Source organism: Littorina saxatilis, linkage group LG3, assembly GCF_037325665.1.
Source record: "Littorina saxatilis isolate snail1 linkage group LG3, US_GU_Lsax_2.0, whole genome shotgun sequence".
Taxonomy (NCBI): domain Eukaryota; kingdom Metazoa; phylum Mollusca; class Gastropoda; order Littorinimorpha; family Littorinidae; genus Littorina; species Littorina saxatilis.
In genome coordinates this window covers 55,592,861-55,620,416 of record NC_090247.1, presented here as the reverse complement: position 1 = coordinate 55,620,416, position 27,556 = coordinate 55,592,861, and the positions used below count along the sequence as shown (strand labels likewise).

General features: G+C 40.8%; 1 protein-coding gene across 2 annotated transcripts; it reads left to right on the top strand.

Moving 5' to 3' along the window:
* The first annotated feature begins 1,496 nt into the window (after positions 1–1,496).
* On the top strand, positions 1,497–27,556 carry LOC138962715 (dnaJ homolog subfamily C member 8-like). 2 transcript variants are annotated; one of them, XR_011454583.1, is made up of 10 exons: positions 1,497–1,641; positions 2,919–3,020; positions 5,046–5,102; positions 6,870–6,936; positions 7,831–7,925; positions 9,466–9,537; positions 10,430–10,521; positions 13,639–13,714; positions 16,904–19,765; positions 20,251–27,556. XR_011454583.1 is itself a non-coding variant. In XM_070334644.1 (9 exons), exons 1-9 carry the CDS (start codon positions 1,507–1,509, stop codon positions 17,003–17,005), a joined length of 798 nt encoding a protein of 265 aa, XP_070190745.1. In that variant the 5' UTR covers positions 1,497–1,506; the 3' UTR covers positions 17,006–27,556. The 2 variants fall into 2 exon arrangements, 1 of the variants encoding a protein (XP_070190745.1); XM_070334644.1 differs by having other exon boundaries at positions 16,904–27,556.

Sequence of the window (27,556 nt, the reverse complement as noted above, 5' to 3'; positions counted from 1 at the left end):
CCCTCTCCCCCCCTCTCTCTCTCTCTCTCTCTCTCTCTCTCTCTCTCTCTCTCTCTCTCTCTCTCTCCGTCTTTCTCTCCCTGTGTCAATAAGCCACTAAATGTGCAACGCAAGAGCATACACTGTACATGTACGTCCATGGATACTAATGCAGAGTATGGAAGTACCCACAATCAGTAACAATAACAATAAGAACACTTTATTGTCCATTAAAATATGTTACATAAAAATGGAAAATTTTCTTCGGCACACCCTGCCTGCCTGTACATGATTATAACAATTGGACAAAAGGACAACACACATAAAACATAAAACATAGGTTCACGTATGTAATAACAAGCACACCTATCATACTTCCAATAACACTGACCTAAAGTGTTGTCCGCGTCATCTTTAAATTGAATAATGTACAGATAAAATCTAAATAAGGTCCCACGTCTATTAAGAATATCACAATCATATATAATATTGCATTATGTAAAACCATCCTCTCATAACACAGGAGTTGGGTTTTACAGCAGAGCACGAATTTTATTTATAGCACTTCGGACGCAGTCATATCTGTACGGCAAATGCATCACTAATAACTACTCGAATGGACTGACTGGTCATTGCAATGCAATAGATTTTACGCATATATGTATTACTCAGCATGCAAATCAAGGAAAAGAAAGTAAAACAAGAAGTACAGTAAATACAGATTGTTTTCTCTGCCGCCAACATCGCAATTAATCTTCGACAAAGTAAAGGAATGTCAGCCTCAGATTGCAAGGTCGGTTTTAGTTACGATGTTTATTTGCCGTTATTGTTTTAAAGCCGCTGGAAACATGCTAGGAGCACCTGTGACTTTTACTAGTGTCCGATATCAAGTTTCTTGCAAGACAATAAACACAGACCCATCATCCTCGTGTTTTTTCTTGCAAAACAATCAAAAAAAGATCCATTATCCCGAATCATTGTCTCTCTCTCTCCCTTGTTTGTGTACGTGTGTGGGTTTTTTTTTGCGGCCTAACCGGCTCGGGATGGCCTCCGGAAGGTCAGCTACCCTGCATGCACTGAGATGACGGGCTGAGGGAAAAACATTACATCACTCGAGGACAGGTACCGTTTTGAAACTAGATATCCATACACGCACACACACACTGACTGACTGACACTCAGTCACACACCACATACTGACACACCACACACACACTGACGCCGCACACTGACGTGACACACACACACACACACACACACCGTGGCGCACTCACTCAATCACACACGCACACAGTTACACAATCTGAGAAAGAAGAATGTTAGGTTTATTTCATAATTTACAAGCTTCAAGTAACAGTGTCAAGTTACGACGGTAGCCTTGCAGTCCCGGGAAGCCGCACGAAGTACTGTCTCAACTGAAACGGACTCAGTCGGGTGATCAAATCAGCGTATCAATGGTGCAAGGGAAGTAATTCTCCAATACGCTCTTCTGTAAAAGATGTGAGAAAGGCATCGAAGGTACAAAAAATGGCGTCGGCAGGACTTGAAAATGCCAGCAGCGTTCCTATTGCAAAACCTGTCCAGGGAACTACAGACACTCAAGCAGCAAGCGGTTCGGGCACCAGTGGAGATGACGGCAATTTCAATGAATTTTATACTGAGGTTTGTATGAGTTGTTCGTTAGACTCAGCGTGGTAGCGGGAGACTAATGATACTGGCTTAGTGAGTCGTTTGTGCATTCAGCAGCTCTCTGCACATGTTTGTTTTTGTCCGAAATAACACGAAAGTAGGTCTCTCAACCGATGATATTGTTCTCAATAAAACCTAACTTTGGTCTCTTGGGACACATCACAGATTTTGATAACTGCAGGCAGTCTATAGTTGATTAACTACTCATTTTTGTCACTGCTCCAGCACAGACGTATGATCTACGAAAGTTGTTTCATTTTGACTGAAGTTAGTGAAGAAGAGGGACACTTGCATTGCAACCACAAGTCAATGTTCATGAGATTTAGTTCCATTTTGATACATTCTAAACAGCAGTCCATTTTGCATGTGAGCTGTGAAAACGGAAAGTGCAGAGATTTCATTCATGATTCTGTCCAAGTACTAACTGATAGTGAGACTGAGAACCCGAGAGTCCCACTCCCAGTCCCAGTGGTGTGTATGAAGTAGCCTAGAGTGTCTAGACACCTAGCTGTTAGCGTTAGAAAACTTGCTTGGATAAATTTAGCGTTGGAAAACTTGCTCGGATAAACCATTCTATTTTTAAGTTCTTAATTACTGACAGTTTGGTGACAGAAACACACACACACACACACCAAGTTCACTTTTCAGTCATCACAGGGTTAAGTTTGGGTAAAACAATTAAACAACAACATCATTTTCTCACATGTTATTGGAGCCAGAGCTTTAAAACATTATGGTCGTGTATACTTGTAGGCCTATTTGATTACCTTAGAATGTGACCAAAGTTTGGTTGACCCTCTTCCAATTCCCAGACCTGTTAAAGGGAGGTCAAATTCAGATAACACAAAAATTGCACATTATCATTTTTGTGAGACCTTTTTGAAGCTGGAAAATTGACAGACTTACATGAAAGGATGAACTTCAGACATCAGACAAGGTTGGTTGACCCAAATGGAATTTCAAGATCACGACTCAGGGGCCGTTTTATTTTTATGGCGTTTTTGAAGCTTAAAGCTTTGATTCTAAACTTCACAGACGTCAATGGTTTGATCAATGACCCCCAGATACCATTTCAACGTCACAGTGGTCAAGTGCGGGTAAAAAAAAAATGAAGAAATATTATTTTGCTTGAACATTTTTAAAGTTTTTCGTATGAGCAACTGCTGTTCTTGTCTTGTGTTGTTGTGTCATTTAGTGCTCATGTGCATTTGTGTGATTCATGAATTACAATTTACATCTCTGTGTTGCAGGTGAAAGCAATAGAAGTGCGTGACTCAGAGCTGACCAGTAAACAACAGATCGACCGGTTGACTCGTCCAGGGGCTACATATTTCAACCTTAATCCCTTTGATGTAAATATAATTGACCTTTCTGTTTGGGATGAAATGTGACTTTTTTTTTATAGCTGAAACAGCTATCTTCAACGCCAAAGCATTGCTAATCTTTATATTCAAGCATTTTCCTTCTCAGACTATTTAATGGGTCAGATTCAAGTTTTCAGGTTTAAATGCACTCCTTACAAAAGATCAAATAAAATACCAGTGTTCAGAACTTAATAAAGAATTAAAAAAATCCAAAAAAACAAAGAGACTGCTAAAATTCTGAATCAAAAAATTTTGTCAATCGTAATTTTGTCAATAACAACGTTCCACTTCCAACAACTGACCTTTCTTGTTTTTTGATTCAGAACTTAATAGTTTTTGAAGCAGCTCACTTCTAAGCTCTGTCAGAAATCAGTCTGTGTTCCGCATGCTGTAGACTGAGAAAGAAAACAAACTTGCATTGGTCCCTGATAGCTATATATATTATCAGTTGTTGGGACGTTAAGAAACAATAACACTATTAACAGGGCTAACACCTTTCCGGTTCTCGCCAGAAAGCCGGTTTTTGAAAACTTTTAAAATTGGAAAATCGGGTTTCTGGAAGTTAAAGTAAAACTTTGTTCTTTGTCCCTACTAGATAATAAAAAAAGCCTCAGCTTCTGGAGGGTGCCGCCGTGGACCCTGGCCTTTCAGGTTTTCGACTTTTTGTGTGTGTTAGCCCTGCAATAACCAACCAACTGATCAGTATGCTTAGTGGGCTAAAAGGGCAGAAGTGATACTAATGTATGACCTATAGTATGAGGCAAAAAGTGTTCACTCTGCAGAAAAAGTAACTAGTGTTGACTCATGCTGTGTTTTCATGTAAAAATATGCCATTTATAAGCTGTGCACATGCAGTGAAAGATTCCAGTTGCACCCAGTACTCGTATAGTCGAACCTGTCTAAAGAGACCACCCAAGGGAGTGAGCTAAAATGGTCTCTTTATACAGGTGGTCTTTATGGACAGGTTCGTCATTTGGCAAACACCCCACTTTTCAGAAATACTAAAACGTGTGTTAATATAGTTAAAGGCACAGTAAGCCTCCCGTAAACCATCACAGATACGGTCAGGCTTTTACACACAGTACAAACACCCTTTCATTTAAACACTCACCGCTTGAGAACAGCCTAGGTGCCCTCCGTAAAGAGCGAACAATTTTCAAAGAATTTATTTTTGCGTGGTTGATCTTACCCCTGAGCCATCGTGAACCCGTGTGATCCAGTTTCCCTTTTCCACAATGTAGTCGTCAGTTGGTAATTTGAATGCGACTCGATGTGAGCTTATCTGCAATAGCACGTTTTTATGCACGAAACAAACGGCTGTGGTTCACAAGAACTCTAGCGATGGCTTTTGACTGTTGAGAGGAACTGGCGATATGCATAAACCGTCGTCTGCTACGACCCTTGCGTGACCCTGCTTGACCCTTGCGTGACCCTGCTTCCGGGCTTTTCTTTTTTTAAACTTTCACAATTTCGAATTGTACTGATCTTGTCTTGATGAAAAAAGAATTCTTTTATGATTGAAGAATGTTTGTAACAAGCTGTCAATTTATTATTTAAATTTTAAAAGTTAGGTCTTGCGCAAAAACGCACCACGGTCCAAAAACATTCTTCGGTCCACGGCTATCGCCAGTTTAGAATGAGACCCGAAGGGAAGTAACTCATTTTTGACCTGAGTTCAGGATGGGTCCAAAAAGTGTCCGAGACAATCTGCAAAATTAATTCTTTAAAAATTGCTCGCTCTTTACGTAGGGCACCTAGGATGTTCCTGTTTGGTGAGCGTTCAAATGGAAGGGTGTTTGTCCTGTGTGTAAAAGCCTGACAGTATCTGTGATGGTTTATGGGAGGCTTACTCAATACTGTGCCTTTAAGAACGCAAACACTGAAGCAGGAAAAGTGTTCTTTATTAAGCAAATATCTGGCCACAGGGATGTCGTTAGGTGTCGGACATCGGACATATACCGTATGTTTGTTTGAGAAGTTTGTATACTGTAACTTTACTGGTTTTTGTTGCAGGTTTTACGCATTGATCCCGACACACCGATTAATGATGTTAAGAAAAAGTACCGGCAGGTGAGTGGTTCTTTGTCACCCAGCGCACAGTGGTGCCAGTTATTCTTCTTCTTCTTCAGCGTTCCAGAATGTTCTTGTTACGTGTGAGCTCGTTTGCCCGTTTGGGTTCCCCAAACTATTCTCTTAGAGCATAGTCAGTTTCACTCCGCTTTCATTGAGTAGGCATGGGTATTTTTGTGTTTCCATAACCCACCGAACTCCGACATGGATTACAGGATCTTTTCCGTGCGCACTTGGTCTTGTGCTTGCGTGTGCACACGAAGGGGGTTAAGTCACTAGCAGGTCTGCACATAAATTGACCTGGAAGATCGGAAAAATCTCCACTCTTAACCCACCAGGCAGCAGCGATTGGGATTCGAACTCACGACCTCCCGATTAGGAGGCCGACGTCTTACCACTGCGCCTGTCGGTGCCAGTTATGAAGGACACCTTTGGTATGAGTTAGAAATGTTCCTACAGTGCAGTTGGCCTTTAATGTTATTGTCAGGTATATTATGGTCAAGATAAGAACCAAAGCAGTCGTGTTCTCCGGCCTCCGTCTTCGGTCTCTGACGCATGCTTTTCTTGTCTGACGCATTGGTCGGACCTCTTATCAGTCGACCGTCCGATAGTTTTGACATGTAGGTGGTTTTGGGGCCATCAATTTTCCTTCTTGGCGGACAAACCCAGGTTAGTTGGACCCGTGCATGTTTTTAATCCAGGTCCAAGTGACCTATTGTCCTCCAAGTATGGGAACAACACTGGCAAAGGGACGACTGAAAATGTCCTTTACACGTAGGTATCCTCTCATCAGAGAGGCCTCATAATGCAGGTAGCACAGTGCTAGCTTTCAGTCATGTAAGACTGTGTGTTCTTTCTCAAAATAATCTTTTCAAAAAGGCTGAAAAGTGATATGGTTCAATTTGCTGTTTTTAGTTTAGACAAGGGAGGTAACTGGTATTGGCAACTGCTGGTGGAAAGTTGTTTATCGTTGTCTGTTAGAATGCAGTACAGTTTGCTACTTTTGTGATTTAAAATTTTTTTTTATTGCATTTTTGAATTGTCAGCAAGAATGAATTAAGCCTTTTAAAGATCTTGTTTGATCAATACGACTTGTTAAAGGGGTACATGAGACTGTGCCAAAAGGTCAGGTGTCATGTCTACTGTCCCGAATGACACACGATTGCTGACATTTCACCATTGCCAACAGAATAAACAAATAAGAAATAGGTAGAAAATGAATGTGAAAACTGACTTTAATTGTTGATCAGTATTTTCTATACCACTAACAAATAATCTACTTGCACATAGCTGTTTGGCAAATGTATGTTGCATGGGACACACTGACATGAAAGTGGAAGATGTTTTTCCCTCTAGAGAAACTACATATCAAGTTACACTTTTTGTGCTCTTCCATTCCAGTTGGCAATCAATTGTTAACGCATGTTATTAGAAAAAATAGAACGAAAACAGATTAGATAGAATGAAAAATGTACTGGTGATGTCATTTGGGACATACTGACATGAAAACGTCACCTTTTGGCACAGTCTCACATACGTCTCTAAGATTAAATGATCGTGTTTAAGGTAATTTGATTGGCACTGATTGAAAAAATGTTGTAGTGTTCTTATACATCAACGTAGCTCTAGCCTTGTAACCTGTTAGGAGTATTCTGGAGCTTTTTTGGTTTTGTTTTTTGTGAGTAAGCTCTTTGTGCTGTTGATTTTGCATACGTCTGTGTCTATAATCTAACATAATATGTGTCATTTTGATGCTTTGTTTTGCAGATGTCCATATTGGTGCATCCTGACAAAAACCCAGATGATAATGACAGATCACAAAAAGCTTTTGAAGGTATGTTCAGACCTGTTTACCCTTACTATTTTGGAGTAATTTATTACTATTTTTTAGGATTTGGGGGAAAATACTCCATTTCAGTCCAGACAACGATTTTTTCAAATGTGCTTCAAATTAGGTTTGTGTTGCTATGTTGGCATTTGTAACCACTGGGTTACTATGTCGGCGATCAGATTACTAATTTTAACTTGACCATTACTCTTCTCAAGTTTGGGGGGTAAACAGGTCTGTATGTAAGATAAATTAACATACTTTTTGTTTGTTGTATAGACGGTACTCCCCACTTAATGATATTACATCTTAATGCTTCAGAATTTTCAAACTCTTGGAGGATTTTTTTCTGTAAGTTTATTTGGTTGGTTTTAATCTCAACCAAAAAGTATTCCTTGTTTCAAAGTTGAATTTCCAGTGGGAAAACAGTGATTTTAAGGTGTGTGTGTGTGTGGGGGGGGGGGGGGGGGATGCAGCAAGTATGTTATACACTTAAAAATTCCCTTTAGTGGAAGAAGCAGTGAATGAAGATTCAAGTGAGAATTTGACACATTACGTTGATCCTGCAGCTTGTAAAAGTGGTGGTGCTTTTGAAAAGATGATTTTCAATTTCAGAAATAACTTTGTCGAGTTTGTATGGGTTATGAAAGAGTGAATACCCTTGCTTTTTCATCTGACAAATAAAGTCACACGTGCTCCTATCCACATGTTTCCAACACACACCCCGCTAGTGATTGGCCCCTCCAATGTTTGTCTGAGTAAAAATCAAGGGTATTCACTCTTTCATAACCCATACAAACCCGACAAAGTTATTTCTGAAAATCGTCTGTTCAAAAGCACCAACCCATGCAAACCCGAGTTATTTTTAAAATTCGTCTATTTGACACATTTTTTTCCCAGCCGTCAACAAGGCGTACAAAACACTGGAGAATGAGGAGGGCTTTAGACGGTGCGCTGAAATTGTGGAGGAGGCGCGGTCACGCACCGACGAGATGGTACGTTTGTGTACCGAGTGACGTTTGACTTAGTTTTGAGGATGAGGATGAGAGTTGCTTGTGTGTTTTAATGCTTGTTGTTCTCTGGTTCCACATACCTCTCACCTACTCTCCAAAAAACAAGAAAGGTAAGTTGTTCGAACGTTGTTATTGACAAAATTACGTTACAAATATGTAATTTTGTGATTTTTAAAAAAAAATTGTCTATTTGACACATTTTTTTCCCAGTTGTCAACAAGGCGTACAAAACAATTTACTCACTTAGTCTATTACACATGACGTATGTATTTTGAGCGCTTACTTCCCTATGCTTAGGCCAAAAAAAAAATAGGTGTGGTTACGGTAACATAGCCAAAAAAAATAGGGTAGGAAGGTAGGCAATCACTTTTTCTTTTTTTTTTTACTTTTTTTTTCTAATGTGTACAAATTAAACCTACTTGACAGGGAAATAAGTGTGCGACTCGGGCGATTTCGCTTTCATTGCGTTTTCTGCACTCGTTGTTTTTGTTTTTTGTTTTTTTTTACAAATGTAATAAAAAGTTATAGGGTCGGCCCCTAAAAATAGGGTAGGTCAGGTTACCGTAACCACACCTATTTTTTTTTTAGGCCTAATCAGATCTTTGTTTTGAGTGTTTTTGATTATTACACTGTCCCATTGAATATTCGTGTCGCTTCGACCTTGTGCAGGCATGGGAATTGTTCGCCGAAAGTCAAATTTCTGCCTAAAACTAAAAGTTTTTTTGTTCCTCCGAAAAAGCAAAATTGTCTGCCGAAAAAATAAATGGGGGAGGCAAAAATAGTTCTGAAAACTGAATTTAATGGCAAACTTGGAGCTCAGATGACACCAAATTGCACAATTTGGGTTCTTTAGAGAGAAAAATTTCCGCGGGGGGGCATTCCCCCGTACTCCCCTAGTAAGGCTAGGCGCTTCGCGCCGTCGACTTTGATATTATTGACACATTCTCAGCCTTTTTTACTTTTTTCAATTCCCATGCCTGCTTGTGGACAGCTAGCAGCAACAGGAATGGAGCTATCTAGGTGTGTGTGTGTGTGTGTGTGTGTGTGTGTGTGTGTGTGTGTGTGTGTTTTCATGTAATCAGCCACCTGCACTTCTGGCAGAGTGACCGAGGTGCCACAGCAATGACATAGGGGTAGGACATGGATACTGTCTCTGAGGTAGCACATAAAGTTGACCTGTGTCTGTTTGGGCATGGATTCAAACCAATGAACTGAGGATCCTAAGTCCAGTGCTCTACCAACCGATGCCCCCTGGCCATGTATCAGTCGGAGGTGCATCTGACATTAAAATCATTTCTAAATTCAAACAGTACGTGAGATATCTGGAGCTATGTAACAGATGAAATTTACGGGGCTTGAAAAAGCAAGGTCAGGTCTCAAAGATACTTACAATCGTTTCTGTATTTTTGTCTGACCACATGCATCTGTCTGCCTGTTTTTTGTTTGCCTGTTTGTCGGTGTAAGTAGAGGGTGTGCAGATTGGTGAGTTAATATTTGTTTGCTGTATTTTCATTCTGTGCAGATCAAACAGAAGAAGAAACAACTGAAAAAGGAAGGAAAACCTCAAGACATTCCAGAAGATGATACAGACAAGGTAAAACATCTGTTTCCAGTGTTGATTGGTTCCAAATACTTTTATGCTTACCTGGTCTATTGACTAATTACATAATAACAATACAGCTGCTAGCACATCTTCCCTGGCAATATATGTGAGCCTGCATGGGAAAACTCGGCTAAAGACGCAGCAAGCTATTTTCGGCTACAATGGAAATAGGTCCGAAGGGATAAAATTATCAATCTTCAGATTAGTGCTAAATCGCTTTATTGATCATCCAACTTCATCATAACATGTACATATTTTCAAAACAGCACTGTGAAAAAACTATTACAGTTAGATCAATTCTTGTAAAATATTTGTCCAAGTCTGATGTTTCATATCATTGCAACAAGTAAAAAGTCAAAAGTTTTCCATTTTGCCTGGTTTTCCTATGCGAAGTGAGTGAAGAGGATTAGGTGTCAATTTCATTAACACAAGCTTTTATATGGAATAGGAGTGTTTTACACAATGTCACTCAGAATTGCTTCAGGCCTTCATCATCTTCAAGACAACAGATTCATTTTGAAGATTCTGAGTTATAAACTGGCACTGGGCACCAGTCTTGGTGGGAGTTCAATTTCAATCATCAGCTTTTGTAGCTGCTGCAAACATGAAGTTTGGTATGTGCATGCCACTCTGAGTTGCATACATTGCAGGCCTGAGAATGGCAAATATTTTACTTGCCATGGCGAGTAGAAACATGTAACTGGCAAGTAGAAATGTTCATCTACTCGCCAAATGCGAGTCAAGTTGCTGAAACAAATTGTTGATTTGGCCAGTAAAGTTTGCTCTCTGGCTAGTACATTTTCAGAATCACTAGCCAAAGGCGAGTACACCATTTCTTGGACTTTCAGGGCTGCATTTACATTTTTCACTCTCTGTTTTGCAGTACAAGCATGCAGTGTACGTCCAGACGTGTAAACTGTTTGCTGACCTGGAGCGACTCCGACAAGAAAGGGAAACCAGAGACATGCATGACAGGTTGGTTATTATTGTTTATCGTCTCTTCAGCAGTTCATGCTGCATGGCAGGTAACATCAAGCTGTTGTAATCATCCTTTTCAATCAATCAATCAATGACGCTTATATCGCGCATATTCCGTGGGTACAGTTCTAGGCGCTCTGCAGTGATGCCGTGTGAGATGAAATTTTATACGGCCAGTAATTGCAGCCATTTCGGCGCATATTTACCTTTCACGGCCTATTATTCCAAGTCACACGGGTATAGGTAGACAATTATTAACTGTGCCTATGCAATTTTGCCAGGAAAGACCCTTTTGTCAATCGTGGGATCTTTAACGTGCACACCCAATGTAGTGTACACGGGGGGGGGGAGTTCGGACACCGAAGAGAGTCTGCACACAAAGTTGACTCTGAAATAAATTTCCGCCGAACCTGGGATCGAACTCACGCTGACAGCGGCCAACTGAATACAAATCCAGCGCGCTACCAACTGAGCTATGTCCCCGCTATATCATCCTTTTGGAATCAAAGGCTCTTGAAAACAGCCTGGCCTGGCTTTTACATGGGGTATGGCCATCCCTCTGCACGGTCACATACATGGCTACTTTCTGTGCACAGTTCAAACTGTTTAATGCATTTGTCAAAATTCCAACTCACCATTGCAAGCAGTCATGGAGTTGACTATTGGTATGTGACCTAGTGGAGGGAAGACTTTTTTTTTCTTCAGATCTCGGGTGGTTCTAAACCAGGGGTTTCGTCGTATTATAAGATGCTCTCAGTCTCACTTATAGTTGATGTGAAAGTGGCCATCAAGGAAGTTACTCTGGCTTGGAAATGCATTGTGCAAGGGAGGTAATATCCAGAAAAAGTAGCTGTCAGGAACAGTGGACTTCGAATAAACTTTATGGCAGGTCTAATCGCTGTAAACATTAGCTAGTGGTGCTCGATACCATTTGGACTATAAGTATAAGCAGACGTGTTTACCCATACTATTTTGGAGTAATTTATTACTATGTTTTGTAGGATTTTTTGGGAAAATACTCCATTTGAGTCCAAACTACGATTTTGAAATGTGCTTCAAATTAGGTTTGTGTTGCTAATGTTTACGTTTGTAACCACTGAATTACTATTTTGATCATCAGATTACTATTTTTTACTTGACCATTACTCTTGTCAAGCTTTGGAGGTAAGCAGGTCTGTATAAGGCAACACTTTGATGATGACTAGCACAAACTTATTTGCAAATTTAATTTGACTGCAGCAGCAATAATATGGTGAAATATCTTTATCATATTTCACTAGATCGTTATCATATTTCACTAGATCATCTGAACATACACAAATGATAGCAGACTGTGCAGAAAAGACAGATCAGAGCTCTTTTTACTAAGATGTCATCAGTTCACTGTCACGTGGGTTTGTTTGCCTACGTCTTTCCAAGAGTCAGCAACTAGTCCAGAACCAAGAATAACCCAAAAGAGTTATTTCCGAACATCACATATTGAAGTGATAGATTTCCGGCACATGTCATGTGTGCATTGAATAAAAGTCTTTTTTTCATTCCTTCAGAGGTTTTTTTCTGACTTTTTTTATTTTTTCCAAATGGTTCTCATCCTCTATCCTACTGCAACCATAACTTGAACATTGTGTTGATGTTACATCAACTCAACTCTTAGTCCGTCTTCCCTTTCACGTTTTTGAAAAAGTAATGGTTGTACAAAACCAACATGATCCTGCAGGTGATCAGAATTAATTTCAAGATCTTATGTCTGCTTGGGGGAAGAAGTGTGATACACAAGATTATTGTTCTGGGTAACAGAGGGTGAAAGTTTGGATTATGTTGAACAGAACAGTTGAACTTGCCCTTGCGACCACGCCTAGAAAGCGACCACCTGCCCCGTAAAACTCAAGACAATCATAGCGATCACCTGTCTACAGTGGAACCCCCCGTTTAAGACCTTCAAACATCTAAGAAAATCGGGTCTTAAAAGAGAGGAGTCTTAAAACGGACTGGGTGGCCGAGTGGTAACGCGCTTGCACTCGGGAGCGAGAGGTTGCGAGTTCGACCCTGGGTCAGGGCGTTAGCAATTTTCTCCCCCCTTTCCTAACCTAGGTGGTGGGTTCAAGTGCTAGTCTTTCAGATGAGACGAAAAACCGAGGTCCCTTCGTGTACACTACATTGGGGTGTGCACGTTAAAGATCCCACGATGGACAAAGGGGTCTTTCCTGGCAAAATTGTATAGGCATAGATAAAAATGTCCACCAAAATACCCGTGTGACTTGGAATAATAGGCCGTGAAAAGTAGGATATGCGCCGAAATGGCTGCGATCTGCTGGCCGATGTGAATGCGTGATGTATTGTGTAAAAAAAATTCCATCTCACACGGCATAAATAAATCCCTGCGCCTTAAGTATGCGGGCAATATAAATTGCATAGAATAAAAAAAATAAAAAATAAAAATAAATCCCTGCGCTTAGAACTGTACCCACGGAATATACGCGATATAAGCCTCATATTGATTGATTGAAAACTGGAGGTACATTTACAGAGGCTATGAACTGAAAATCAGAAAGGAGGGTCTTAAAAGGGGGGGGGGGGGGGGGGTACCACTTACAATCCGGTGTGGCGATGACATCTTGGTCCCACCGTCATATTACGATTCTCGTCCTTGTTGATCTTGTATAAACTCCACACTGAACAAAAAAACACCCTTCGATTGCACTGATGAGCGACTTTGGGTACCTTACATTCATGGGGCCAAATTTGTCCAACTAATTTTTTGTATTTAACTTAGAAATTTGATTCATCCTAAAATGTTTCCCTTCTCATTCAAGGGACGTAACCACTCGGTACACTTTTTTGAAGAAATTGATTTTTGGGGTGAAATCTTTTAAATTTCACGACCAATTTTTTTCACATGAAAGAAACTGACATGCTTTTCGTCCTTAAATAATTTCACTTCTTTGATTTTACCAGGAAACAACATTTCAGTCTCGAGTATATATCGAGGGGGTAATATGACGACGGGGCCAAGATGACATCGTTACACCGACCCTTGCATAGTCATTATAGACAGGGTTGACTGTATACAATCATTTGTGTGAATGACACTTATACTGCAATTGCTGTTTTCAGGAAGAGAAAAGCGGAGGAAGAAGAACAGGAGGCTGAACGACAAGAGATGGAAAAAGTGTGGAAAAAGAACTATGAGGTAGGAGTTCCCTCCCTTGAGTTACAATCCTGCTGGTTCTTTATAATTATAGTTATACTTATAGGGAGAGGAATGTGGTTTTGTGTCTGTGGTTTTGTTTGTCTGTTCTTGCCCCCCCCCCCCCCCCCCCCCCTCTGTCTTTCCTTGTGTGTGTGGAGTGAGTGAGTGATTGCTTTTGTGATTGCAATTAGAGAGCTGCACTTATTTATCATTTATCTGAAGAAAAAAAAATATTTGAAGGCAGTGACAAAAGCTTGATAAATTGTGGAATCCATTCACTCCAGGTTGCTTTGCGAAGCACATTTTGTTTTGTTTCCCTTTTGCCTTATTCATATCAATCATTCAGTTCTAAGGGGTTTGTTTCAATAAATACACTTTTGAATCTCATTTTTCTCCATGAAAATGGACATACCATGCAGATCAGGGCCGGGGTACATGAGAAAATTACCAATTGGGTGGGAGTTAGCCGCGGTGTTGGATTGGTTGAAATTGAGATTTGTTGTGATTTTGACGAATCAGACCCCGCGGTTTGTTCTCCCCTGTTTGGGTGGCACCCACTTTCCCTTCGTGCTCCTCGTCCCTGGGCTCCCCACAGATGCTTTACCTAGAGGGTCCCGGGACCCCCAATTATAATCTTTAAGGGGTCAAAGGACCCCTTAGGGTAACTTTAATTTCGTTTACAACCAGGAGGATCTTTGGAAGGTCTGTGAGACCTTCACAGAGGCATTATTTGTCACACCGGTTGGTTTACTTTGTAAATTCACGTGGGTACAGATCTGACAGAAAATGTTCTCGTCTTTGGAATTCAGTCAAGTTTACTATATTATTCATTCTGTGTGGAACCTAGCAGAGGATTAGTGACAGCAGTACCGACGGTACGCATGATAATGGCTTACGCAAATTTAGTCAGTGTGTCGTGAGACCCACGCTATTCAAGTTTAGTGTGTCGCAGGACCCTTTCCATGGATTTCCAGTACGTTTTTTTTCGGCTTCTAGTGCGCATAGGAATCAGAGACGCACAGTTTGGGGAGCCCTGCAGACAATCAATTAAAATCATTTAACTTTCATTTCAACAGCATATTTGATGTTTGTGCTGTGCATTTATAGTGGTCATTCTTTCCCTGTCTCTGTCTTCTTTTCTCTAAAGCATGTGCTAAGAGTAAGAAGTGCATGTCGCAACTACTAAAGTTTTTAATGCTGAGTCGGTACATGTACACTTTTACTCCACTAAAGGCCTCAACCTGTTGGCAAAGGGTGAGAGAATGATGCGTAGGGAGACTTGGGGAAAACAAGAGATTGCAAATTTATGTTTACAAATGTGTCTGTTTTACTAGCAGGAAGAGATGTATGAAAGTATGTTTTATTGTTTACAAATGTGTTCATTTTACCAACAAGAAGAGAGATAGGAATATTTACAAATGCATTCCTTTTACCAGCAGGAAGAGAAGTTGGGAATGTTTACAAAGTTAAAATAAACAAAGGAATACTGTACTCACCGATACAAGAACGAGACAAGATGGTACGAATTTTTGCTTATGGAAGCTTCATCAGGAAAAACAAGAACACAAAAGACAACAAAAAGCAGACGCAACACGGAACAAACAAGGTTTGAAAGAAAATGGAGAGGAAACACGCAAAAAAGGGAAGGATCTCTAGGAATGAAAATGACTGAAAGGGGAGAGAAGTGGTTGGATGATGTCATGGGCACAGGCATACTAAACTAAAAGTGATACACATTCATAAACAGGGGGGGGGGGGGGGGGGGGGGGGGGAGAGGAAAAAAAAAGGGGGGGGGGATGGGGGGGAAACGAAATGCACACACACACACAACCAAACACATGAGCACACACAACCAAACACATGAACACACACAACCAAACACATGAACACACACATAAACACATGAACACACACATTAACACACAAACACAGGGGGGGGGGGGGGGGGAGGGAGAGAGAAAAAAAAAGGGGGGGGGGGGGGAAACGAACGCACACACACACAACCAAACACATGAACACACACAACCAAACACATGAACACACACAACCAAACACATGAACACACACATAAACACACACACACACATTCACACACAAACACACACACACACACACACACACCGTAAATCCACAGTATGTTTGGGGAATACATGTAGATCACATTTTCGTATTCAAACCGTCAGGTGTGGATGTGCCCAGGGATAATATGAAATCGGACTCTACTTGTTTTCTGTCTGTGGAGGTGCTGTACATTTGCCAGACACCTTTCACACGTGCATCCAGGGAGGTGTGGTTGCTGCTGTTGAAATGTTGGGCAACAGACCTACAGCGGCGATGCCGAATATCTGCCAGATGTTTGCTGTAGGTCTGTTGCCCAACATTTCAACAGCAGCAACCACACCTCCCTGGATGCACGTGTGAAAGGTGTCTGGCACATGTACAGCACCTCCACAGACAGAAAACAAGTAGAGTCCGATTTCATATTATCCCTGGGCACATCCACACCTGACGGTTTGAATGCGAAAATGTGATCTACATGTATTCCCCAAACATACTGTGGATTTACGGTACGTGTGTGTTTGTGTGTGAATGTGTGTGTGTGTGTGTTTATGTGTGTGTTCATGTGTTTGGTTGTGTGTGTGTGTGTGTGTGTGTGTGTGTGTGTGTGTGTGTGCATGCGTTTACCCCCATCCCCCTTTTTTTTTTTTTTTTCCTCTCCTCCCCCCCCCACCCCACCCCCCTGTTTATGAATGTGTATCACTTTTAGTCTAGTATGCCTGTGCCCATGACATCATCCAACCACTTCTCTCCCCTTTCATTCATTTTCGTTCCTAGAGTTCCTTCCCTTTTTTGCGTGTTCCCCCTCCATTTTCTTTCAAAACCTTGTTCGTTCCGTGTTGCGTCTGCTTTTTGTTGTCTTTTGTGTTCTTGTTTTTCCTGATGAAGCTTCCATAAGCGAAAATTCGTACCATCTTGTCTCGTTCTTGTATCGGTGAGTACAGTATTCCTTTGTTTTTTTTAACTCTGTTCATCTTACCACAGTCACTTCGTTGCTTTGAGAATGTTTACAAATATATGTGTTATTTTACCAACAAGATGAAAGATTGCAAATGCTTACAAATGCATTCATTTTACCAGCAGGAAGAGAGAAGGCTGATGTTAACAAAGGTGTTGTCTCTTTGTGTACAGGAAACTCGGACAAAGAGGGTGGACAGCTGGAGGAAGTTTAAAAAAGGAGGCAAGAGCTCCAAAGGCTTCCGTCCCCCAAAAGTCAAAACGGAACCCCGTTAGCAGTAGCGGTTATCTTGGAGAAGAAATCTGAACAGCGTGTGTGCAAATAGACATCTGTCACCAACATTTGGGGTTAACGAAATGTGTTCCACAACACTGTTTCTGAACCTGCCAGTAGTGAGCAAGGGTTTAGTACACAAGTGGTTGCCTCATGTCCCTTGCGGTGTAGAGTTTGGTCTGAAACAACTGAACGTCTCTGAAGCTGAGAGAACTGAGTGTACAAAAGGGCAGATGAAACTGGAGCAATGACGGTTAAGTGTGAATGTTGATAACCTAACTACAAAAGCAAGATTTTCGTTAAAGTTTGCGTTAACGAATTAAGTGATGATGGTAAAAAAGAAAAATAGGAATGGGAAATGTGTGGATACTAAAAAGTAAGATTTGTTTTAGATTAGAGATTGCTTGCAGGTAGGTGTGGGGATAATAAGAGTGCATGAGCAACATAAAATGCATTTTGTCTCCACTTGGTAGGCTTACGTCAAACTTAATGTTCAAACAATAACTGGATGATATTAAATTATACTGAAAGTTATGTCAGTAAAGTAAGATATATTCTTGTTACAGACAGAGAAGTCAACATTTTTTCCCAGAGTTTTCTTGTCGGTTCGAAGAGAGGACCTAAAATGTGTTAACACATTTGTCAAATCAGTTTTAGTCGATGCATTCATTCATCAAAAGTATGGTAAACGCAGCAGTTTTATGATTAGCTCTTTGAAAACGACGTTCAACACCAAATAAAGAAAGAAAGAAAGAAAGATGATTAGCTCTTGTTGATATCTGGCGTCTATGAACTTATTCGGAAACCCCCTTTTACATTTTGGTTAGTATTTGACTAAATGCTTTCCGGCAGGCTGGGGATTGAGAGGGAGGCGGTAAGGGTGAAGTACATTGTATTTATGTGTGTGCGTGTATGTAGAGCAATTTACAGAAAACTGGGAAGCAAAAACAGTTGAGGTCTCCCTGTAGCAACCGCATTTTTCAAACAAATTGATAGACTTTTTTGGTCAAACAATCGATGACCGGGTTCGGACTATTGAATTACATTTCAGCTCGGAAGATTAAACATTATTTTACAAAATTTGTTGATTAAAATTCTGATTGAAATTGAAATTGCAGTGAATTTGCAACCTGAATGGCAGGGTAAAAATGGTCATACTCGTAAAAATACACTTGTTCAAAAACATGAGTGAACTTGGGAGTTTCAGCCCATAAACGAAGAAGAAGAAGAAGAGAAATTGCAGTCACAAATTAAAGAATGGTTGTTTTGTATTCTTCATTATTTTCCCGAATTCAACAATGTAATACATGTGTTGTGTTTAAATTGAAAATGTGCTTATAAATAAAGAAAATATGATTTCTTCAAATTAAGTTCATTGTTAGTTTCTCAGTTGACCAAGACGCCACGCTGTCTCGGTCAAAGCCGAAGTGTTTTGGCAAGCCTAGGACTTGATAGCCTCTGTGAAAAACAAGCTAGTGTGTTCAGTTTCACGTCTTAGGCGAACATATTGACTAAATGTCTTGGCATTGCTTTACGCGACATGCTTTTGTTCTACAATGAGACATGTTGGTAACCATATTATGTGCCCCCCGCGGGTTAGGGGGAAGAATTTACCCGATGCTCCCCAGCATGTCGTAAGAGGCGACTAACGGATTCTGTTTCTCCTTTTACCCTTGTTAAGTGTTTTTTGTATAGAATATAGTCAATTTTTGTAAAGATTTTAGTCAAGCAGTATGTAAGAAATTTTAAGTCCTTTGTACTGGAAACTTGCATTCTCCCAGTAAGGTAATATATTGTACTACGTTGCAAGCCCCTGGAGCAAATTTTTGATTAGTGCTTTTGTGATCAAGAAACAATTGACAAGTGGCTCTATCACATCTCCCACTTTCCCCGTCGCGATATAACCTTCGTGGTTGAAAACGACGTTAAACACCAAATAAAGAAAGAAAGAACCATATTATGTACTTAAACTGATAACAATGAAATCATAAGAAACTGTCACATATGTTTGTGTCAACCATTAACTGAATTGCACAGATATGATTGTATGACATGACCACCTGTGCCAAGATTATATTCATTTGAAGATAAGTAAATATGTGATACTTTTCTACAGATATTATCATTGAAGAGAAAAATTCAAGTCAAGGAGCCTTCACAATCTGACAATAATATAATTTGGTTGGTAAAAGGTAAAGGCATAACCATATCTTGTCGTAGGGGAGAGAGATGTTAGAGATCTCAACTTATCTAGGGCCAGCTTCATGAGGGCGGTGCCCATCTCCTCTCCCTCGCTGCCTTTGCTTTCCCCGGCCCTGAATAGGGTCAGGTACCCATTTCCAGCTGGGTGGACTGGAGAGCGCTCGGAAAAATCGGGTAGTTGTGTTCGCCCCGGGTAACCTCCAGCGTGAGAGGCAAGCGCTCTAACCACTGTGCCACCCCGACTCTCTTACGGAGTTGGTCTTGTACTAAAGTTGAAATAAACCAGCAGTACTTGCCTGTGTGATACTGGAATCAAGAAGTGCCTATGAGCACCAAGCATGTCGTTTGTCATCAGCAGTCCGCAAAACGTTGAAACATCAAATCGCCTTATTAACTTTGCCGTCATTTCAATTCTGTTCACAAGGGGGTAAAATTGCCCAAACCTTTATTTTCATCTGGGCAGATTTGCTGAAGAAACTATAACCTGGCAATATCTGTTCATGAAGCTCATTGTACTTTTGTAGTTTTGTAAATAAAATAAAATTTGCAAAAAAAAAGAGGTCCCGCAGTGGGGCACTGCGGTTATGAAATTAAAGGCCCCTCCTGTTTTGGAACCGCAGGAGCTTTCTAGTTTGCTGTTAGGTAGATTTTTGGTTCCTCTTTCCTGTCATGCTCTCTTTTTCTTCATGAATTCTTTTCTTTTTTCTGCCTTCTTGCTCATTCACCTGTATTTTTTCCAAAAATCTCTTCTCTTGCCGCTTGTCTCGCGATTCATGTATAGTTTAATCTGTTAGTGTTCTGATGTAAGTCCAGCAGTAGATAGGTTAAGCCTATTTTAACATACTGGAAACTGGTAATCTTCCAGTAGGTATTAATTTAGTTTTACTAAAGCCTGCTGGGACACAAGTAATGGGTTAGTGCATTTGTAAACAGGAATCGCTTGACAAGTGGCCCCCTTCATCCCCCCCTTCCTCGTCCTGATATGGCTCTGCGTAGTCGGCTGGACGTTAAACAACAAATAAACAAAAAAACAAAAAAAAAAGAGGTATTCTCTGGTAGTATTTTAGCACAATAGCAGGCTTGACAAGACTTTATGGGTTCATAAACCTGGGGAAACACTATTGTTATGAGGTATACCAGCATACAAAATGTCAGTTTTTCTACGCTCCTCCACATGCCTCACCCCCCCTACACACCGCAACCCCACACTTTCCCAACTACCTTCCTTTCTTTTTGCATTGAAGGTGGCAGTGCGATGCAAGACCTCCAGACTGTTGTAGAGTTTTCAGCCATCTACAGACCTGGGAACCCGTACGATTTCGCCATATTGTGTACGCTTGATTGTCCAGAATACGATCAGTACGGTCAGAGGAAAACAAATACGATGAGAAACATTCCTAAACTACTTTTCTTCACAAGCGCATCCCGAAGCCGATCCAGTATTTTGACACATGATTACAGTTTGTTCAGTAAACATTGAAAGAAGCATTTTTTTTAAAATGTATTGGGAAACTTAGTTAACGGTGTGACGGACGCGTGCAAAGCATTTTTTTTTTCAAACAATTTTATTCAAATAAATAACAATTAACAATATCTCATACAATGAAATAAATACAACTTATCGAGTACAACAAGCTAACTTTTTTTAACGTTTTGTTCTTCGAACACTCACACAAAAATGCTTCTTATCTAAATCATGGATGTTCAAAATGCTGTGTGGAGTACGTTCATTTTTCAGAAAATATTCCACGTTTGTTTGAAAATACTCCAAGTGCAAAACAGGGGTTCCCATGTCGGCATATAGTACAACGGACAGGACTGCAGCAGATCAGATGTTCTGTTGTCTGGTTGCCAGTCCTGTACGGGCGCTGCTCAGTTTGGCCGCTGCAGGGTTATACGTACAGGTGATGTTTCAGGCAGTTTTGTCCTGTCTTGAGCATGAAAATTACGACCTGCTCCCATCGGGTCAGCAGGCAGTATCCGCAGAAAGCAGTCGGGCTGTTAACTTTTGTTACGTGTCCAAGTGGAAGGATTGTTGCCTGGGTGGCCGAGTGGTAACGCACTGGGTGGCCGAGTGATAACGCACTGGGTGGCCGAGTGGTAACGCACTGGGTGGCCGAGTGGTAACGCACTTGCGCTCAGAGGCGAGAGGTGCGAGTTCGACCCTGGGTCAGGGCGTTAGCAATTTTCTCCCCTCTTTCCTAACCTAGGTGGTGGGTTCAAGTGCTAGTCTTTCGAATGAGACGAAAAACCGAGGTCCCTTCGTGTACACTACATTGGAGTGTGCACGTTAAAGATCCCACGATTGACAAAAGGGTCTTTCCTGGCAAAATTGTATAGGCATATAAAAAATGTCCACCAAAATACCCGTGTGACTTGGAATAATAGGCCGTGAAAAGTAGGATATGCGCCGAAATGGCTGCGATCTACTGGTCGATGTGAATGCGTGATGTATTGTGTAAAAAATTCCATCTCACACGGCATAAATAGATCCCTGCGCCTTGAGTCCGAGTCTGGAGATACGCGCGCGATATAAGACTTCATATAACAAATTGTTATGTCGTAAGTAATTGTAAAGGCAAGGACAGATATGGTTGTGCGCATGATCGCTTACACGAGAAGGAATGTACATGTGCCTTTGAAAGTGGAAAATCTCCCTTTTTGAGTCTGACTTCTCAGTAACACTAGTGGTGTGCACCCCTCCAGGGTGGGTAACTTGCTTACATGTGCAACAAACCATTACAAAAAAACAGAAGAAAAAACCCAGATAACAAACAATATGTGTGGTGTGTTCATATGTAAATCAAGGGCACACTTTAAATTGTCAATCGGGTAAACACAGGTAATGCTTTGTATACAAATATTTGCTGGCAGCGAACAGGTTAAGGGTACATGACCCCCCGCGGGTTAGGGGAAAGAATTTACCCGATGCTCCCCAGCATGTCGTAAGAGCCGACTAACGGATTCTGTTTCTCCTTTTACCCTTGTTAAGTGTTTCTTGTATAGAATATAGTCAATGTTTGTAAAGATTTTAGTCAAGCAGTATGTAAGAAATGTTAAGTCCTTTGTACTGGAAACTTGCATTCTCCCAGAAAGGTCATATATTGTACTACGTTGCAAGCCCCTGGAGCAAATTTTTGATTAGTGCTTTTGTGAACAAGAAACAATTGACAAGTGGCTCTATCCCATCTCCCCCCTTTCCCTGTCGCGATATAACTTTCGTGGTTGAAAACGACGCTAAACACCAAATAAAGAAAGAAAGAAATTGTCAATCGGGTAAACACAGGTAATGCTTTGTATACAAATATTTGCTGGCAGCGAACAGGTTAAGGGTACATGTATTCCCATAATCATGTCAGGTTGTAGGGAAGCGAGATATTGGAGATCTCAACTTTTCTAGCGACAGCTTATGAGGGCGGTGCCCATTCCTCTCCCTCGCTTCCATCATCTTCCCCGGCCCTGAATAGTGCCTGTACCCTTTTCCAACTGGATGGAATGGCGAGTTCTCAGAAAAATGGGATATTTGTTATTGCCAGGGTCGATCCCCGACCGGCAGCGTGAGAGGCAAGCACTCGAACCGCTATGTCACTCCGGCTCTCTAAATTCTACTGACTGTACATTGCTTATACAGGGTTCGTACAGGTCATGGAAAACCTGGAAAGTCATGGAATTTGATTTTTAATTTTCCAGGCCTGGAAAGTCGTGGAATTTCAATTCAAGTCATGGAAAGTCATGGAATTTAACAAAAATAAGAAAGAAAAAAAAATTAACCTTTAGCACGCCAGCGGCTATTTTCGTCGCCCAGCCATTCCCCCTTCCCCCCCCCCCCCCCTCCCTTTGCCAGCCAGCAGCGATTTGCGTCGCCAGCACAAGGCTTGTTCGTATGACCAACTTCTCGTTCGTATTTGCATACGAGAATAACGGTATTTTTAATGGCACTTGAGCCAAAGCGAGGCTCACTTCCTTCCGTTATCTCGTCGTGTCGTCTGCGCTGCATTTGAGTCGGTTTCGTCGAAGTTTTCTGCTTTTGTTTTTGCATCGATAAAGTACTTTAGCGCTTCGACAAGCAAGATGGAGGATGATGAGTTTGAAACTTTCTTTCGAGTTGTTTCTTGACAACAAAAAGTATGCGGAATTACCAAGGAAGATCTTCGCAATGAACTGTGTATCGCGGTGAAAAAATGACAATTCGTCAAGTCACAGTGACGGTTACGAAACGGAATTTACGAAAGTGCAGATGGATACAAACAGTGGCTGGTCCAGTTTAGTGAAATGACAGGACCAGCAAACATTACCGATAATCTGACTGCGTAGCAAATGCTTGACTTGCTTGTCGAAGAGACACTGCGTAGAAACTGACTCAAATTCAGTGCAAAGCAAGCCAGTGTCAAACGTAAAAAGTTTGCGTGTTCGGAAATGGCGACCTGTGGATCTAGTCATGGAAAATGTTATTGGGGCTCATGGAAAAGTCATGGAATTTTGTTTGTGGGGACCCTGTTATAGCTTTAAGTTGCACGGAAGTGCTGATCTGGACCAAATCAAAACGTTTTTATTTTACATCGTATCTTAATAACTTTGCCCCCTGTTATCTACTTTGTTCAATGTTCATTGTTGCTTCAATAAGTACTGATGTTGGATGGCACATTGACATTGGTCTGCAGTAAGAAACAAACAAAGCAAAGTGGATATGGAACAGTTTCATCGTGGTTTAGTCTCGAGGAGACCCTGTGAGCGTCAAGCGTGTCGTTTGTCATTAGGGGTCGGCAAAACATTGAAACTTCTTTCAAATTGCAACAAAACTTTGTCGTCATTTCAATTATTTTAACAGTTGGGTAAAATTGCCAAAACTTGTATGATCATTGGGCAAATTTGCCAAAGAAACTTTATCCCAGCAACATCTCTGGAGCTTGGCATTGGACAAACACAAAGTGTAGGCAGTGTAAACTGGGGTGTGGTGCGAGCGATAATGCACTACATTTGGGGGGTGGGGAGTCAAAAGTTAATGTTTTCTCAGGAAGGTGCAACATAACTTGTGTTTAAAAAGAAAAATACATATATATCCAGTTTTTGTGTGTATTTCTGTAATCGTAGGTTACCTGTCATTGGTGTTGCTGACAAATATGGAATAACTACATGTACTCTGAAGCGTTTCTACCTTTATGAGTGTTTAAAAAGTGACATTCATGTACATCCAGTTCATTCTTTTTTTATTTGATAACTCGTCAAATTAAAAGCAATTAAGGCAGCAACTTCATAGATGAAATTTATTTTTCTTATCACAAAGTTTTGATGGGGAATTTTCCTTGGGGGAAATTCAGGTTGCTTTATCTCTTAATATGGTTCAAACCAAACCGGTCAAAGTGCAGCAGTTTTCCAATGTGTTTCTTATCTGTGGTTCTGTTTCTATCATCACTGGTCTTCTGCACAGCCATGTTTCATTCAGTGTATGTGTGGTTCATGTGATGCAGATGTTTATGTGATACCCCCGCGGGTTAGGGGGAAGAATTTACCCGATGCTCCCCAGCATGTCGTAAGAGCCGACTAACGGATTCTGTTTCTCCTTTTACCCTTGTTAAGTGTTTCTTGTATAGAATATAGTCAATGTTTGTAAAGATTTTAGTCAAGCAGTATGTAAGAAATGTTAAGTCCTTTGTACTGGAAACTTGCATTCTCCCAGAAAGGTCATATATTGTACTACGTTGCAAGCCCCTGGAGCAATTTTTGAGTCACTTGAGAAAAAGTGACTCTATGTAATCGGTCAGTGTTAGTCTGTCCGGCCGGCCGGCTGTCCGGCCGGCCGGCCGGCCGGCCGTCCGGCCGGCCGGCCGTAGACACCACCTTAACGTTGGACTTTTCTCGGAAACTATCAAAGCGATCCGGCTCATATTTTGTTTAGTCGTGACCTCCAATGACCTCTACACTTTAACGATGGTTTCGTTGACCTTTGACCTTTTTCAAGGTCACAGGTCAGCGTCAAAGGAAAAATTAGACATTTTATATCTTTGACAAAGTTCATCGGATGTGATTGAAACTTTGTAGGATTATTCTTTACATCAAAGTATTTACATCTGTAGCCTTTTACGAACGTTATCAGAAAAACAAGGGAGATAACTAGCCTTTTCTGTTCGGCAACACGTACACACAACTTAACGTTGGGCTTTTCTCGGAAACTATAAAAGTGACCGGGCTCAAATTTTATGTGAACGTGACTCCCAGTGACCTCTACACTTTGACGTCTGCTTTGGTGACCTTTGACCTTTTTCAAGGTCACAGGTATGTCTTGAAGGAAAAAAATTGAAATATCATATCTCTGAAACTATTCATCGGATTTGATTCAAACTTTATAGGATTATTCTTTACATCAAATTATTTACATCTGTATTGTGTTGTGAATAGCAATTTCTTCCTGTCCATCTGATGCCTCATATAATATTCAGAACTGCGAAAGTGACTCGATCGAGCGTTTGCTCTTCTTGTTTGATTAGTGCTTTTGTGAACAAGAAACAATTAACAAGTGGCTCTATCCCATCTCCCCCCTTTCCCCGTCGCGATATAACCTTGAACGGTTGAAAACGACGTTAAACACCAAATAAAGAAAGAAAGAACTAGCCCAAAGTGTCTACAGTGCAGGTGGCCTGTCATGACAGGTATCATTTGGTAGAGATCATTGACAGAGGGACAACATAAGGTGGTCTTTCATGGGAGGTGTCCTCACATCGCAGGTATTACTGTACCGCGTTAAGATATACAGTCAACCTCAGTCTTTGACGACCACCCAACAGACGGACAAAAGTGGTTGTTTTTGCAAATATTAATATAGAAAGAAAAAACCTCTGTCAGGAATTCTTTGGGGTGGTATTAATCAATAATGTGCATTTGGTCGTAAATGAGAGGTGGTCGCCAGGGCAGGTTTGACCGTTCTACGTTTATGTGGTTAGAGTTGGATATTGTGTTTAATGTTAGAAATTGATCATGCCTCCACCACCACCCACCTATTTTCATAATCTTGTTTTATTTGCACTAATAAGCTAGTGCCTAGTCTTTTTGTAATAAAAAAAACCCCAACCAAGAATGGTTGTTCATGGAACGTTTAATCGTTGACAAAACAAAACGTTCACTTTATGTCTTACTCATGATGAAAGTTACCTTCCAATAACTAATCTTTCTTGAGTTTTGAATGTTTTGAATGTTAGCAGTCAGATTTGTTTTCTGGTCTTAGTGTGGTTTAGGTTGCCACATTGTCTATTGCAGCGTTGTAGTATCAGCATTCTTAATTCCACCTTGTGTTGCCTTTCCTTTGCTTGACCTGCTCTCCTTGGCCAACTCTTAACTTCACTTAGTATAGCATTATAAGTGTCTGATGTCTGACTTCAGCCCGAAATAGCCCTTCTTGGTAGAAATTGGATGACATGTTCATCAACTTTCTGAGCTGAAGATCATACGAAAAGCCATATTTGTGCTGAACTTCACGGTTGCTTGCTTTCACCCCCAGTTATACCGACTTGTGAAGTGAGCGAATTAGTGTTCAGACGCTGCGCCATGTGTTATTGAAGGTGATCTGCCATTACCAGTCTAGAGACATCCTGCTTGCTGCCGCGCGAGCCGAGAAAAATTTCCCTCTTTATCTTCACTGCGCTGCAAAACCCCTCCGCACGGAGGTATTTTCAGACACATCAAACACAGGGTGTTACTTTCCCTTGCCTTTTTAGACCTGATCGCAGTTAAAGTGTGTCAGTTATGATGATGAGTGAGATGAGATGATGTGATCATTAGTGGGTAACACTGTACCCATGCTATGAAACTGTATCACTCTCCAATTTCATCTCTTGTGGTCTTTTTGCGTTTGTTTTTGATTTGTATATAGTTTTATTTATAGCAATTTGTGTTGACTGAATATGAAATATATCATCAGTCAGTCTATTCTGCGACTTTTTTTTCTGAGTTTCACGATGATGCAGACTATTTGGAGAAAAAAATTGCAGAGGAGAGAGAGAGAGGACAGAATGTTGAGACATTTGACTTTGACAGAATGAGTGAAACGTTTGTATATTGTACTGATCTAAAAAGCTTGTTAAAGTGTTTTTCTTATCTTGTCAATTAATTACTGCGTTCAGTTGAAGTATATGAAAAAATATCAGGAGTGAAAGATAATGTTCAGATGTCAAAAATGTGGATAATATTGTTCTAACTGTAAAAATAAAAATAAAAAAAAGGGACAATATTGGTCTAAATGTCATTCACGGTTCAATGATATGCTTTGCTTTGAGTTCCAAAGGATTTGGTGTAAAATCTTGGATGAATGATGTCGTTTTACTTTTGAGAGAATGATAAAAGTTCTGAATGGAATTACC